The 16,428-nt window shown below is 35.0% G+C and overlaps 1 protein-coding gene across 3 annotated transcripts in view; it reads left to right on the top strand.

Moving 5' to 3' along the window:
• Positions 1-16,428, top strand: part of LOC115216606 (serine-rich adhesin for platelets) — a 131,651-nt gene that overhangs the window by 72,071 nt on the left and 43,152 nt on the right. For all 3 annotated transcript variants that reach the window (XM_036506407.1, XM_029786081.1, XM_036506406.1), the window contains 2 exons: positions 3,797-3,975; positions 12,691-12,750. In XM_036506407.1, coding sequence (XP_036362300.1) covers positions 12,744-12,750 — 7 coding nt within the window. In that variant the 5' untranslated portion in view covers positions 3,797-3,975; positions 12,691-12,743. The remainder of the gene's footprint in view (positions 1-3,796; positions 3,976-12,690; positions 12,751-16,428) is intronic.

Genomic DNA, 16,428 nt, shown 5'->3' with positions numbered 1-16,428 from the left:
TCTAATGGAAAAACTGGAGTCTTCTTTGAGGTCTTTAAGGCTTCTTTAATAGAAAACATTAGAAAGTCTTAAAAAGAAAAACACTTAATTTTCAGAATAGGTGAACATATAAAGATGCAAGAAATTAAATGGAATTTCCATCATCGATACTATACCACAGCAGAAACTTAGAAAAATCAAGAAATAGTATATTTGACACTTGCCAGATATCCTATTAATAAATCTACCTATGGCAGCTCAGTATTGCTGCCAAGTAAATTTAACCCATTAATTTTCATATTACTCTGTTAAATGTAATGCTTTTTCACTCAAATTGTTTTGAATTAATCATGCATTATCTTGTGGCTTTGAGATTTCAATGATGTGATTGTGTGTTTTTAGAATAGCATTGTTGGGTAGGTGTGAGAGGCTAGATATGGCTAGTTCAAATATAAAACATGTTGAATATTTGGGCCGGATATGGCCGGTTTAAACACTAAAGGCTTAAAATACCTACAATTGTGTTAGTAGCCAATTGGATAGGAATGTCATTTCTCATAGTTTAGAAATACAGCTTCCTACTTTGAATCTAGGCTCGTTATTGTTGTAACTATGGAATAAATACTGAAGTTGATGAAATGAAGACAAGTCAATGTTCAGCACTTCACAAGGTATTTTATTATTACCATGATATTGCCAAATGTAACAATCTGGTAGAACAAAAAGAAAAATTAGAAATAAAAAAAACAAACAGTTTTAACAAATCTGATTAGGAAGATTTGTGGTGACATCATTACTCAATTAGTCTGGCAATTGTTTACATATAATTCTATTGGCTAGATTTTTTAACGACTCAGTTTGCAAGGTTCAGTTGTTGTTTACAATAAATTTCCTGATTGGAACCAAGTCTTAATTTCAAATAATCTGCTACACTTTAGACACATCCAGAAATAAGATACTTAAACCCTTTCATTACTGAATTTATTTAGAGATGCCCTGTGTTTCTTTCAATTATTTTAAATATAACAAAGAATTTAGTAAAATAACTTTATCATTAAGCTGGTGTTAGGAACATAAATTATGAATAAGATTTGGTGGAAGATTTTAATTCAAAATTTACGAAAACAAGACATGTATATTAAAGATCCAGAGCCGGTTTCAGCCGGGTTGGTAATGAAAGGGTTAATGATGATTGGAGACCAGGCTATTTGAACTAAATATTGTAAAGATAACAGATAAAGTTTAACAACTTAATCATTTTAACTTCAGTTTAATCTCCTTATGGCGACATATTTTCTAACATTGTGTTTGGAAACCATGTTTGATAGCAATGTACCATTTCTATTTTGTAACTTTAACTTCTGCACATTTTCCAGTAATACTCACAAATTAATTATAATAATAGTTTCAAAATTTAGCACAATGCCAATGATTTTAGGGGAGAGGGTAAGTCAATTACATCAACCACAGTGCTCGACAGGTTCTTATTTTATCAACCCCAAAAGGATGAAATGCAAAGTTGATCTCAGCAGAATTTAAATTCAGAATGTAAAGACAGACAATATCCCACTAAATTGTCTGGCATACTAATGGTTCTGCCAAGCTCACTACCTTCGTGATAATAATTCTTTCTAATATAAGCATAAGTCTTGAAATTTAGAGGAATCCTGTAGTTAATTACTTTGAATCCAGTACTTGACTGGTACTTATGTTATTAACTCTTGAAAGAATGAAAGGCAAAGTCAATCTCAGCTGAGTCTCAACTCAGAACATAGCAGGAAAAAATGCTGCTAAGCATTTTGTCTGACGTGCTAACAGTTCTGTCAAATGGTAACTATTCTTTCTAATTATAGCACAAAGCCAGCAGTTTAGTTGGGAAGAAGTAAATCAGTTACATCAACCCCAGTACTTGACTGGTGCTTTATTTTATTGACCCCAAAAAGGCAAAGCAGAGTTGATTCTGGTGGGATTGGATCTCAAAACTACATATGATAATAATAGTAATAATAATAATAATAATAATAAAGATAATAATCCTTTCTACTCTATACACCAGGCCATAATAATAATAATAACGATCATGATCATGGACTTTCGCATTGAAAACAGCATGAGAGTTCAGCTTTTTGCTGAATGACCTGCACAAATGATTTGTTTATAGTGATCAAATGTTCATGCCACACATTAGCTCGCTCTCTTCATCAAATCAATGTTGTCCGAACAGGTGTAAGGGGTACCATGCATCAGGTATTGCAATGATTGCAAAACAATGTGAGATAAAGTGTTTTGCTCAAGATCACAACACACCACCCAGTCTAGGAACTGAAATCACGATCTAGCGATTGTGAATGCAACACCCTAACCACTAAGCCATGCACCCTCAATAATAGTAATTTCAAATTTTGGCACAAAGCCAGTAGTTTTGAGAAGAGGGGATTAGTCAATACCAGCAATCCCAGTATTTGATTGCTACTTCATTTTATCAACCACAGAGAGATAAAAACAAAACTGACCTTGGCATGACTTGAATGCAGATCTACTGATTCTGCCAGTCCACCACCACCACCACCATAACGATAATAATAATAGTAATAATAATGATAATAATAATCCTTTCTACTATAGGTACTAGGCCTGAAATTTGGGAGGAGAGGGCTAGTCAGCTACATTGACCCCCAAGGTTCCACTAGTATTTATTTCATTGATCCCAAAAGGATGAAATACAAAGGTGACTGTAGCAAAATTTGAACTTAGAATATAAGGACAGATGAAATGCCACTAAGCATTATGTCTGTCATGCTAATTGTTCTGCCAAGTTTGCTGCCTTAATAATAATAATAATAATAATAATAATAATAATTACAAATTTTTCTACAAGGGCAGCAATTTTGGTGGAGGGGACTAGTCGATTACATCGACCCCAGTGTTCAACTGGTACTTATTTTATCAACTCTGAAAGGATGAAAGGCAAAGTCAACCCCGGCAGAATCTGAACTCAGAATGTAGCAATGGACAAAATACTGCTTAGCATTTCATTTAGTGTATTAATGATTCAGCCGGCTCACTGCCTTAATAATAATAATAATAATAATAATAATAATCATCACCACTTCGTTCTTTGTCAACACCAGAAGATCACAACCTATTTACACTTAAATTGGAAATCAGAATCATAAAAAACAAACACTGGAATTCTTATAGATGTTCATTGTAATATTTCTTTTGGTCTTTTTCTGGAAAGATTTAATCAAAACTAAAATTCCATCAAGGTGATTGGTTTTCCTTTTAGAAGCACAAAATTGTTATAGAGTACCTGCCCATTGTTACAGTTCATGTACATATTAACATACTATTATACCTCTCAGATTAGTTATACCCGTTTACATTGGTAAATCACATTTAGATACCATTAGTTCATATCTACAGTTGCATCCTGTAGTAACATCTAAAAAATTACAAGAATTGAAGCATTGAACATTCTAATCTCCTGACCTACCCTGATGTTGTTTTGCACTTCTTTAGATTAAAAAGTAAAAAACAAAGTGAAAAAAAAGCCCATGTCTTATTGAATTTACCTGAGAAATAGACTTTCAAGTCTTCCGCACTTAATGATGTTTGGGCATTCAATGACAAGACATATCTTCTATTTAGAATCATTGGTTTTAAAATAAGTGACATTTGTTATATGTAATCAACAACTTGTTTTAAAGTCATTGATTTATAATGTTTTGCATAAATTTTTCTTCTAACTTATTGACAATTTATTTTACTGTTCCATTTTATATCTGTTATGTTTTTTTGTTTTTTTTGTCTCTAGGTATATGTGAGTTTGGTGCTAAGAGGAGTTGATATTGCAGTCTTCATTATGACAGTACATTCCTAAGTCAGATTTTGGAGATACTTAATTCTGCACGATGTCTTTTGGTCTATTTGCTTGATAAGGCTATGGAAGTAGCCTCTCAAGGTTCTCTACCAATTATGGAAACTTCCTCCTATGTGAGTTGGCAATTTTCATTTTCATTTATCTAAAACCATTTCTTTGTTTTTGTTTCTTTCTTGATTTTTGTTTAACAATTTTAAGGTCTGTTATCATAAATACAGAATATTTTGGCTAGAAGATATTGAAATGTATTTGATGCAATTGTGACTCATCAACCCACTTACAAAAAACAAACATTTGTTAGTTTTCATTATTTATTACACAAGCATATTGTTTTCTGTTTAGTTGTGAAAAAAATGCGGATTTAAAAATTATTTTCTTGTCATTACCATATGGTATCACAACATAATGAAATGAATTTTCTTCATTAACACTTTTGTTGCCATATTTCTATCAAACTAGTCAGTCTTTGTTTCAATTAAATTTTAGAATAATGAAGAATTTGTTAAAATAACTTTCATTTTTAAGCTAGTGTTTAGAACATATATTAACAGAAAATCTAATGGAAGGTTTTGAGATAACTTCAAAATTGGGAGCTTGTATCATAGAACCAGAGGTATTTTCAGATAGGTTGGTATCAAAAGGATTAAGCAACTGGCAAATACTCCTGACCGTGGTTAGGATACTAGTCTGTTGCTGGTTTTACTAGTCAGTTGGTGCTGTCATATACAAAAAAATTCTAACATAGAAGAATTATGTATCTTGAATTTTCAATTGAACTTAAATGCACATAAAACTGGTGTAGCATAAAGGTAAAATAGAACAAAATACAGGCAGTCCTATATTGTGGTTACATGTTAATGGATTTCATGCTTATAGAAATGATAAAATATTGCCACTAACTTTGGAATATAGTCTGTAATTTCACTTTATGGAAACTTGGACGAATTTTGATAATTTAAAAACTACAGTTTCTTCTTAGCCTGGATATTGATCTGGTTTTGATGATAGTACTTTTTGGCACTGGAGGTAGACACACAGAAATAGACACATATAGAGAAAGAGAGAGTTATATTACAGTTTATTAATTGTGTACATAAGCAGAAACATACACATAAAACAGAGAGAGAGAGGAGTGGTTCCCAATGCTACAAACACATCCTCTCTTCATAAAGGAAGAAACACTCACATGCAAACAGGATCATTTAATACATCTTAATATATTTCTTTGATTTTTCTACTCACAGCACTAAAATTTAAATTTACCATCAGTTCTACTTTGTTAAAAGATGTTCATAAATCCATTGTGAGAAAATTTTTCTTTTCCACATTTCTTCAATGTTTCTTCTGCCAAGACATACAGTAAGTGAATCAGAAAGTTAAACAAAGTTTAGTAGTTGTGATTACAAGACAGTTGTCAACTAAAACAAAGACAAATTTTTTCATGGTGCTAGGTCCCAGGGACAAAACTTCTGCTGTCAAGCATGTCAGTGTTGAATCAGCAATGTTAAATAGCCAGGGTCAATATCATCATCATCATCATCGTCTAACGTCCGCTTTCCATGCTAGCATGGGTTGGACGAATGACTGAAGGCTGGCGAACCAGATGGCTGCACCAGGCTTCAATCTTGATCTGGCAGAGTTTCTACAGCTGGATGCCCTTCCTAACGCCAACCACTCCGAGAGTGTAGTGGGTACTTTTACGTGCCAGTCAGGTGGTACTGGCAACGACCTCCCTTGAATCTTTTACACATGCCACTGGCACAGGTACCAGTAAGGCGATGCTGGTAACACTCATACTCGGATGGTGTCTTTTACGTGCCACCGGCACGGAGCCAGATGGCTGCTCTGGCAACGATCACGCTCGGATGGTGCTCTTAATACCCTACTAGCACGGGGCTCGAGTGCCAGTAAGGCGACGCTGGTAGCGATCACGCTCGAATGGTGCCTTTTAAGTGCCACTGGCACGGAAGCCAGTTAGCCGCTCTGTCAATGATCACACTCGTATGGTGCTCTTTGCACCCCGCTAGTACGGACACCAGTCTGCTCATGTGTGTGTGCATGCATGCATCATTATAAACATACAATTATCTATTATCATCACAACCACCACCAACTCCTTATTAATCAACTACAGCAACAGTAGTATGAACAAGTTAAGGAACTCGATCTAAAATAAAAGTCAATAATCGAGGTAGTCAGAGTATGCGCCAACATCATGGGTTAGCAACCATTATCTCGGCCTATGCCCCTCAACCAGGGCTACCTGATGGACAGAAAGACCAGTTTTATGACACCCTCTTGCAGACTACCTCGTTGACAAATGACAAGGCCCTTCTCTTTGTGGCTGGTGACTTCAATGGACATGTTGGACAGCATACAGGGGGGCTCCATGGCGTACAACAGAGAGACCAGCTATACAAATTGACAGTACCTTAGTAGATAAAGCAATTAAGAGTATGAAAACAGGGAAAGCCCCCGGCCCATCAAGAATCACCGCAGAGATACTCAAAATATTTGGCGGTGTCAGCTATAGCCTAGTCACTTGGATAGTTAACCAGGTGATATATGAAGGAGTCATACCCAATGACTGGTGTATCAGCACCATAGTCAACTGCTACAAAGAGTCTGTCTAGATGAGATTCAGTTTGGGTTCGTGCCAGGGAAAAGCACCACTGATGCTATATTTCTGGTAAGACAGCTGCAGGAGAAATACCTAGCTAAAGATAAACCTCTGTACTTGTCTTTCATTGACATGGAGAAAGCCTTTGACAGGGTCCCCTGATCCTTTACCTGGCGGTCAGTGAGAAAACCTGATTGAAGAATGGTTAGTGAGAGCTGTGCGAGTCATGTACAGGGATGCTATCAGTAAGGTGAAGGTTAGGGTTAGGGAACCTGTAGAAGAGGTAGACCCAGAAAGACTTGGGATGAGGTGGTGCAGCACGACCTTCAAACATTAGGCCTCACAAGGCAATGACTAGTGACCGAGACCTTTGGAAATATGCTGTGCTTGAGAAGACCCGGCTAGCCAAGTGAGACCATAACTTGTGGCCCATACCAGGGGTGTAACCAACCCACTTATGCATACCTTTCCTTCATTGGACATTAAACTCTGCTTGCGAGGACCTGTTGAGGCAAGTGAAATCGAAATCAAATTTGATGACAGCACCGCATGACTGGCATCCGTGCTAGTGGAGCACTAAGAGCACCATCCGAGCGTGATTGTCGCCATGGTCACTGACTGGCTCCCGTGTCGGTGGCACATAAAAAGCACCATTCGAGCATGATCGTTACCAGTGTCGCCTTACTGGCACATGAAAACCAACATTCGAGTGAGGTCGCTGCCAGTGCCACCGGACTGGCTCCTGTGCAGGTGGCACATAAAAGCACCCACTACACTCTTGGAGTGGTTGGTATCTTAGTCAACTTAGCGTATCTTAGTCAACTTATGAACTTTTCAGCTCACCCTTGTAACATAAAAATTGCAAGGGGAGTTTACAATAAGCTCAGTTTCTACGCTGAGTTGTACAATGAGATGATGTATCATAAACATTAAACAAGATAAGTTCTTCACTCTTCATGCTGATGATGAAAGCATACAATATATATGAACAAATTTCATATATTGAGAGCATATTATATATGGATAATGTGAACCATTAGGCTACTTTTAAGCACTAATGGTAGTTTCTAAAATATTTATTAAAGAAAATACAAGCAATTAAGCATAATCCAAAGCTTTGCACAATGTATAGAATTGACTGTTTTCATCAAAGGCCTCTAAAGTGAAAGGATGTCCAAAAAATATATAGCAAAGAAAATCAGGAACACTTTTGATTGCTAGTTAAAAAATCTGAAGTACATCAAAATTAACGCTAAAGGATCCATTACCTAAAGCAATATTGTTTAGTTTTAGTTAGCTCAGAAGCAAGAGCTGTTAAAGTAATAATAGAAATATAGAAATAGTATACAGCACTTTGACAGGTTTATTGTTGTAGTAGCTGATAATTGAAAGTTAGATACCTTTTTTTTTTAAATGCAATTTAAGTTGTTTATATGCATGATAGTTGCACTCTCTCAGATAGAACATTTTGATAACAAAAGGTTGTTTCAGTGTTTTTCAGTTCCGTACATTTTGAGGCCAAAGGGTTGTCTAAACAAATGTTCAGCTTGTTGTGAGGCCAGACAGCTGCCTGGACGAGTTTATTATGAAGCTAGTAAATGGCCTTAACAACTGGCTGGCTTGATTGTTTGTAACTGAAAGTTATTTGATCATCTTTAAATACATAATTTTTTTACTCTACTTTTATTTCTCCTTGGATCTTCTTTCTGATTTCTCATGACATTTCTTCTGGCTCCCTAATTATCTGGATAATGTTTTCTCTCATATCTTCTTTAAATTCCAATTCTCTCTCTCTCTCTTCTCTTTCTTTGACTGCCTCCTTTGTGTCTACCTTTCTGACTCTCTCCGCCTTAGTTTGTCACTTTCTTTTCCCTTACTTTCCCCTATCTCTGTCCTCTACTTCCTTTTTCCTCTCACCCTTTTGCTGCTGTTCTTTCTTCATAAAATAGAATTAACTCTTCACGTGTTGGATAAAACTTTTGAGGCTGAGAAAACAATTTCATTACTTCAATACAAGGGAAATAATGAGTGTAAACTATTTTGTCCGTTGTCCGTCCATAAAAGTTATTAACGAACCAGTTATATATATAAATTAGCTGTTATTAGACCAAAGGCTCTCAACCCATTTTAGCCTAAGGTCCCCTTTTGACCCTTGGAGTCACAAATGGCACCCCTAGAAAATATTTTTATTTTTCAATATACTACTTATTTTGATATCAGCAGATAACGATTAAAAAATAAAGGACATTTTACATATGCACTTTTATGCAGTCGAGAGTACAGATGTACAAACTGAAATGCAAAAAAAAACCCCCAAAAAATGAATTGAAAGTTTGGTGATTGTGTTTCTTTCCACCACACAATACTTATGAGATCAACATGTTGTCTATCGAAAGAGTGCTTTTTGGTACAAGTAAATGCCAATGAAATCATTTCAAACCTCAAGTAGAGTTTCGACATGCCACCGGCACTGGTAACACATCTGCAATTTCCATTGATTGATTTCGATTCTGATCCTCACTTGCCTCAACAGGCTATATTTAAGAAATGATTATAGTAGTAGAGAAATCGCTTCGATATAAATATAGTCACTCATCAGGTTAAAAATAAACTAGAACAATAAAATAATTAATTAATAAATATACTTTTATATATATATATATATATATATATATATATGTATGTATGAAAATACTAAATATACATAAGTGAAAACTAAAACAATACTTAAATTATTAAATACTTTAAAATTAAATAAAATAACACAAAGCTAGTACAAGTCATTAAATTGTAATCAAAATAAGAAATGGTTCAAATATAGACAAACTCCTTAAATAAGCTAACCATATAATAAATATACATGAAATCTTTGAACTTTAATTCATCCGTATCTCTATTTATTATTATTATTTATTAATTATTATTATTCTGATCCCCCTAGTCGCCACTATCTTTACTATTTCAGCCTCGCCTCGTTTTTGCATATTCTGTATAATTCACTAGTTATCGTTATAGATATTTAAGATCTATCTCCCTTACAGGGCTGATTAGAAATTGGCTGCCGATTCTTCGTGGGGTTTTTCTCTTCCCTTCTCTCCCCCTCTTTTTACATTGTCGTCTGTCTGGACTCCTCTCTTCCTACCCCTCGCCATGGCTATGCATACTTAAGCTAGTAACCTGCCTCACTCTTGATTCCGAATTCCTTTTGCCAAGTCTGTCCGTAAACGAAGTGATCCCAAGATAAGAAATCTTTGAACTTTAATTCATCCGTATCTCTATTTATTATTATTTATTAATTATTATTATTCTGATCCCCCTAGTCGCCACTCTGTTTACTATTTCAGCCTCGCCTTGTTTTTGCATATTCTGTATAATTCACTAGTTATCGTTATAGATATTTAAGATCTATCTCCCTTACAGGGCTGATTAGAAATTGGCTGCCGATTCTTCGCGGCGCGCCTGCCCTGCCCACCCCCACCACCAATACCGGATATCTCTATTTTGCTCCAACTATACCGGATGTCGTTTCTCCCACCACCATTATAGGTGTCTACTCTTTGAACCCCCCTCTTCAGTACGCTATTTCACCATGCATTACCCCTCTCTCGATATCCTACGTTCTACTTGCCTAGAACCTGTCCTCTGAACCACCCCTCCCACTGGTGCTCCCCTATATTTCTGCACCCCCCCACCACCATTGTAGGTGTCTACTCTTTGAACCCCCCTCTTCAATACGCTATTCACCATGCATTACCCCTCTCTCTCGATATCCTACGTTCTACTTGCCTAGAACCTGTCCTCTGAACCACCCCTCCCACTGGTGCTCCCCTATATTTCTGCACCCCCCCACCACGAACCCCCCTCTTCAATACGCTATTTCACCATGCATTACCCCTCTCTCGATATCCTACGTTCTACTTCTACTTGCCTAGTACCTGTCCTCTGAACCACCCCTCCCACTGGTGCTCCCCTATATTTCTGCACCCCCCCCATAAAAAGCACCATCCGAACGTGGCCGATGCCAGACCCCTCTGGCACCTGTGCAGGTGGCACGTAAAAAACACCCACTACACTCGCGGAGTGGTTGGCGTTAGGAAGGGCATCCAGCTGTAGAAACACTGCCAGACTAGACTGGAGCCTGGGGCAGTCCCGAGCTCCCCAGACCCCGGTCGAAACCGTCCAACCCGTGCTAGCGCGGAAAACGGACGTTAAACGATGATGATGATGTAGTATCTATAGATTTAATATAAGAATCTATAACAAAGTTGACTAAATATCAAATAATAAAATACCTAATTAACTTAAAATTTAATATTACAAATAAATAAGCCACCTTAATAATTAAATAATATATTATCTGACAAAATTAATTTTTAAATTAAATTAAATGTAATTCGTTAGATCCCTTTATATATAAATATATATATATTTTAAAAAAATATATAGGAATTAATATCTATCGTAACTTATATCTATAAAAAGATATAATAGTAAGAATAATATGTTAATGGAAAGTAAGAAAACCTATCAACCCCAAAATTAAAGAAAGGTGCAAAAATATTAGAACCAAAGAACAATACGCTAAGATGTACAATCACAATCACCAGTCTTATACAAAGCCAGTCAATAACAATAACAACAACAATCAAACTCAAAATAATAAGATCTAACCAATATTGATAAACAAACCAAATTACTAAGTTCAACGATTAAGTTAATCTATCTGGATTTTAAATTTATTAATATGTTTTAGCGTCTAATTAATATACTCAATACAATTCCTCTTCATGAATAATACAATCAAAAATTTGAAATAGTACAAATATACTCAAATCCATCATATAAATAGTTATATTAATATCCATGTATAATATCTATAGATTTAATATATCACATGATAAAAAAGTTAAACATAAACTTTATATTAAAATAAAAACTACTTTATTTAAAAACAATACTATTTAATGAAAAAATTATCTAATTATTGAAAGAAATATTGTCTAACAATATTAATTCTCAAATTAAATAATATGTAAAACGTTAAAATCCTTTATAATAATTAAAGGATAACATATCCAATATCGAACGTAAAAAATACTATCAAGAAACTATAAATAAATAATAATATTACAACAACATTAATAATAATAACAATAATAATATTTCAAAAACACAATGAAATAGAGAAACGATAAAATGTCAAACTTTGCTTTGCGAAGTGAAAGAGTAACTGATTTAAAACTAACAGACACCTATTAATATATCAATAACAAAATTAGCCACAGCTAAACATTAATCCCAAAATAATACAATATCCAAACGAAAAGGAGAAAAGAACGTTGCTAAGTTAGTTGAGAAGATATCGCTAGATTATAAACATAAATAATAGTAAGAAAACCTATCAACCCCAAAATTGAAGAAAGGTGCAAAAATATTAGAACCATAGAACAATACACTAAGAAGATGTATAATATACATACCTATCAGCCATTCCCAAAAGCCTGTTTGATGCAAAATTCTGACCACCATTCTTTATATATTTGCATACAAACACACATACATTCAGCTTTTCGCTTTTATTCATTACTTTTTTCTTTTAATAAGTTTTTGAAAATTTGAAACAAAAAGGCATGTTTTTTTTAAAAACTGACTGTCGCAGAGATGTGAAAATATGGCGACTACTCATTAAACTTACCAAAGACGAGTGTCTTCCAGTGCAACCCCCCCCCCTCAGTCTCTTAATGCCCCACTAGTGCCTTATTGCTCCAAAACGGCCCCTCCCCCTCAAGCTCCAAATGGCCCCCCATTTGCTATAGACTAATGATGTGTTGATATACCATTGCAGAAGCAAATATTCAAATGATGCCAGTTTTGTTGTTTAGTCCAAGGTCAGCTCTGATCAAGCAGTCCTATTGACCAAAGATCTTCCAGCCTTGATTCTCATCTTGTTTTTAGTCTAAGTAGTATACATGTAACCACATGATCTAATATGCCTCTCATTTATCAAAACAGTAGGGTTAATTTGAGTGAGATATGATTATGTCTCACAAATTGCGCAACTGTATGGAGTTTCTTTGTTGGCTTGTTGCTAATTTAGTATATCATATATGTAATTAAGAAAAAAAAATAAAGTGGTTGATCTAATCTTTAAAATGTAATGCTGAAATTTCCACATTTTGACAGTGAATTGTGTTCATTTTTATTTTAGGTAAGTCATGATACTTTATGGTCTGACTTGGATTTGTATTTAGACGATACATTATGACTGGTAAGTTGATATTATATTTTTATGAAAATTTTGGTACAAAGATAATAGTGTAATTTTATTCAAATCTTTTGTCATAAGCATAATAATTGTATACTGCAGTTATTGATATGCACTTGTGCATAATAATGCATGCCATGAATTATAGGCAATGAAACCTCAGTATAATGCACTCTGACTTTTATTTAATATTATGGTGCATGTAAACACGAGTTTAATTTGATTCATGATAATTATTGTATAAAATATATTGTAAAACTTCGTGAAACAGAATAAACTTTGAAAGTAACCATTGAGTTTTAGCTGCGTAGGTTTATATGCCAGTGATTTAGAATTACGTAATTTTAGCTGATCTTTCTGACTAAATTTGACTTTTATGGGCAGGTAAATTTAATTAACAGGTGTAAGAACAATAACATTATGAATAAATACTAAAATTCATATTCTTAATACATCTTACCTGTTTGGTTTGCTGCTAAAATTATCCCAGATGTCAACTATCAACAATTTTACATTTTTCAAGATGAAGTACATTAATTTGAATTAATTAAAATACAGGTGTAATCGGTAGAAGATTTTACTCTTTTTCTATATTTCATTCAAAGCTTATCATTGAAAATAAAATACAAAACTCTCTTACTAGTCAATATACCATTGGCTATGCACTCTTATACAATTTAGTGAATTCATTTACATAACAGAATGCATATAAAAAAAAAATCTCATTAACAGGTGAGACAAAGGTGAATACAGGTGTGTAACATACTGAAAATTAATATGTAGTTCTCACTTTCACATATATAATAAAATGAAAAGGAATATACAAAATTATATACTTATGCCATATTTCTGTCGTGAAACTGTCCAAAGCACCCTTTACACAACAAGGGCACTCTGCAAAACAAACAAATATATGAGGTCTTGACCTGATATCCTTTTGCAGTTTTTCTTTTTTGCAGCGAACACAGTCTGCAAGCTTTTTTCCTTCCATTTATCTTTTCGACTTGATGAAAGTCAATATTTTCTCTGTTGACATCCACCTCAATTAATTTTGCTTTTCTCCCAGTTCTGTGCTTTCTTAGAAGAAAAGCCTTCACATAACTGAGATGCGATGTCAACCTGAAATTTCAAGTGGTCATAGTCCTTTGATGGCGGAGGTACCTTGTGGCTTTTTACATAAAGAATATATGAATTTACTATAGTTAGATTAACTAAAAACCACAAAATGTACCTCCACCATTTCTTCCCAGGTCGACCAACTGGGTAATATGCCCGATATTGGTCAGATTTATCAACCCCACCAATATATTTGTTATAACAAATATTCACGAGGTGTTTTCCCTCAGCACCAACACCAGGTTGTTCATTAGAAGACAGAAATAAAATCTGTCTTTTGTCTTTGAAAGCAGTAACTAAAACATTTTCTTTTTGCATTTGTAAAATGTCCCCTCCTTTTTAATTGTTTGCATTTCACTGGGTAAACCTTTACAGTTTCCCATAACAGTACTGCACATGTAAGTACTTACACGGGCAAGATTTTTCACCAAAGCCACTGAAGAAAAAAAACGGTCGAAATAGAGGTGTCAGTGCTGATGGGGAAATGGTTGTGTAAGAGACCATACATCATGTCCCAATCCATGCGGTTTTTTTCCCATTATATTTTTTACCTGTGTGAACATCGAAGTTTACACAATATCCCGTCTCCAATTCACAAACTTCCCATACCTTGATCCCCCATTTAGTGGGTTTGGCAGACATGTACTGCCGAAAATGTACTCTGCCCTTATAGCCTATCATGGCTTTATCTACACTGAGATTTTTCTCAGGTAGATACACAGTTTTATAATTATTAACAAGTAAATCGATTACAGGACGTACTTTGTACAGGGGATTGTAGTTTGGGTCGTTTTTGTTGGGGGCATTAGCAGAATCAGTTAAATACAAATACTGAGATATTTTTGAATACTTCATCTTCGACATTATACTTGAAATATATGGGTTGCCATACCTTACATCAGGACTCCAATAGTTCCACAGTCGAGGAAGCTGTTTAACTCCAAACATAATATTAATTGTGAAAAAACGCTCTCATTTCCACAGTATTAGTTGGCTGCCATAGTGGATCATTTCTTCCATGAACAGAAATTAAATGTTGCGCATATTTGTTTGTTTCCTCCGCAACATTTTCAAAAAAACTTTCAGGTAAAAATAAAATTAGATAGTCCAGTGGTTGAACATCAGGAGGTAAATTGTGTTGTGGACCAGTGTTTTCTGTAAAATCAGAAATAGTGTTTGGTGTTGTAATTTTTGACCATGTTGCTATGTTTACGATATCATTTTCATCACTTTCGTTACCAAAATCTTCTTCATCTGATGAATAATCACTGATATCAATATCAGATTCATCCAAAGACAAAATACTTTTGTTTTCATTTATATTTTCTGTCATCAATAGTAAATCCTTCAAAGTCGGAATCGCTACTTGCTGACGCCATTTCTTTCACAACCAAGGCAAACACTTGTCTTCAAAAGTCAAAAAAACCATGTGGTCTAAACAATTTCACAGTATTTATACTTGAATAAAAGTGGGAAAGGCTTCATCTCGCATTATCTCAAAGCTACAAGAATTCAATAATGTGATTTGTTTATTTTTTTTAGCAATTTCGTAGAACTTTTGGATATGACAAATTTATATTATTTAATCTGAACCGAAGTGATTTCATAGAGCTGGATACAGCCAGCTTGAACAAATAAAGGGGAATTAATTTTGGCCGGTTACAGCCACTTTGAACACTAAAGGGTTAAAAAATTGTGTACTATATATGTAGAAATATTGTAAGTTTTTCCAAATTAAGTGTTATAACTGTTTTATTAAAATTTATACTATAAAGATCAATTTCAGCCTACTGATTTATGTTGCATGAAGCTACTATACTAAACTGCAATAATGGGAAGATTTTGGTTTCAACACTACCAGTTTATGTCCTGGGTATGACTTAAAACTTGTTTGGGAATTCTAAGGTTTTAAGGAGTGTGAGATCACCTCTTAACCACTATTGTTCCCAAGTCTACTCTGACTTGGAGTACTAGCACCTTTCAGGGTCTCAGCTATAGGTTAATTAGCATGTCAGTCAAGCAGATAGAGATTGTTAGCCTGGGGGTTCAACCCATCTAAGGGAAGGAAAACCCCTATTCTAAACTGTCATTTCCTTGTGGGCATACCCATATGTGGGAAAGGTTTCAAGAGTAAACCCTGAGGAAAAATTGGGAGTCAGAGCCTCTGAGGTAGTTTGATGTTGTCTACAACCTTGTTTTGGTAACTCCTGCACCAACACTGGTTCCATTTGTAATGGCCATGCTGTTCCTTTGGATCCATCAGTGATATAGAAAGCGGGGAGGGCATGCTGCATGTGCAACAACCTGCCATCCATACCATACTGCTCAGGTTTGGATTCTGTTGAATTCCCTAGGTAGACCCACAAAAAAGAGCACTTCAACTTGAACAGCACTGGGACAGCCCACAAATGTAACTTGTGTGATAGAGGCTACCATTTGCACATTGGACTAGTCAGTCATAGACAGCACTGTTCCAGTGGAGTGGGCAACTAGGACCTCCATTCATGGTCATATATGACAGATGAAGGCCAGAGAAAACTACCAGTTAACCCTTTCATTACCAAA

This window comes from Octopus sinensis, linkage group LG10, assembly GCF_006345805.1.
Source record: "Octopus sinensis linkage group LG10, ASM634580v1, whole genome shotgun sequence".
Classification (NCBI taxonomy): Eukaryota; Metazoa; Mollusca; class Cephalopoda; order Octopoda; family Octopodidae; genus Octopus; species Octopus sinensis.
Note: the sequence above shows the minus strand (reverse complement) of the source record. Positions and strands in the feature narration are given on the sequence as shown.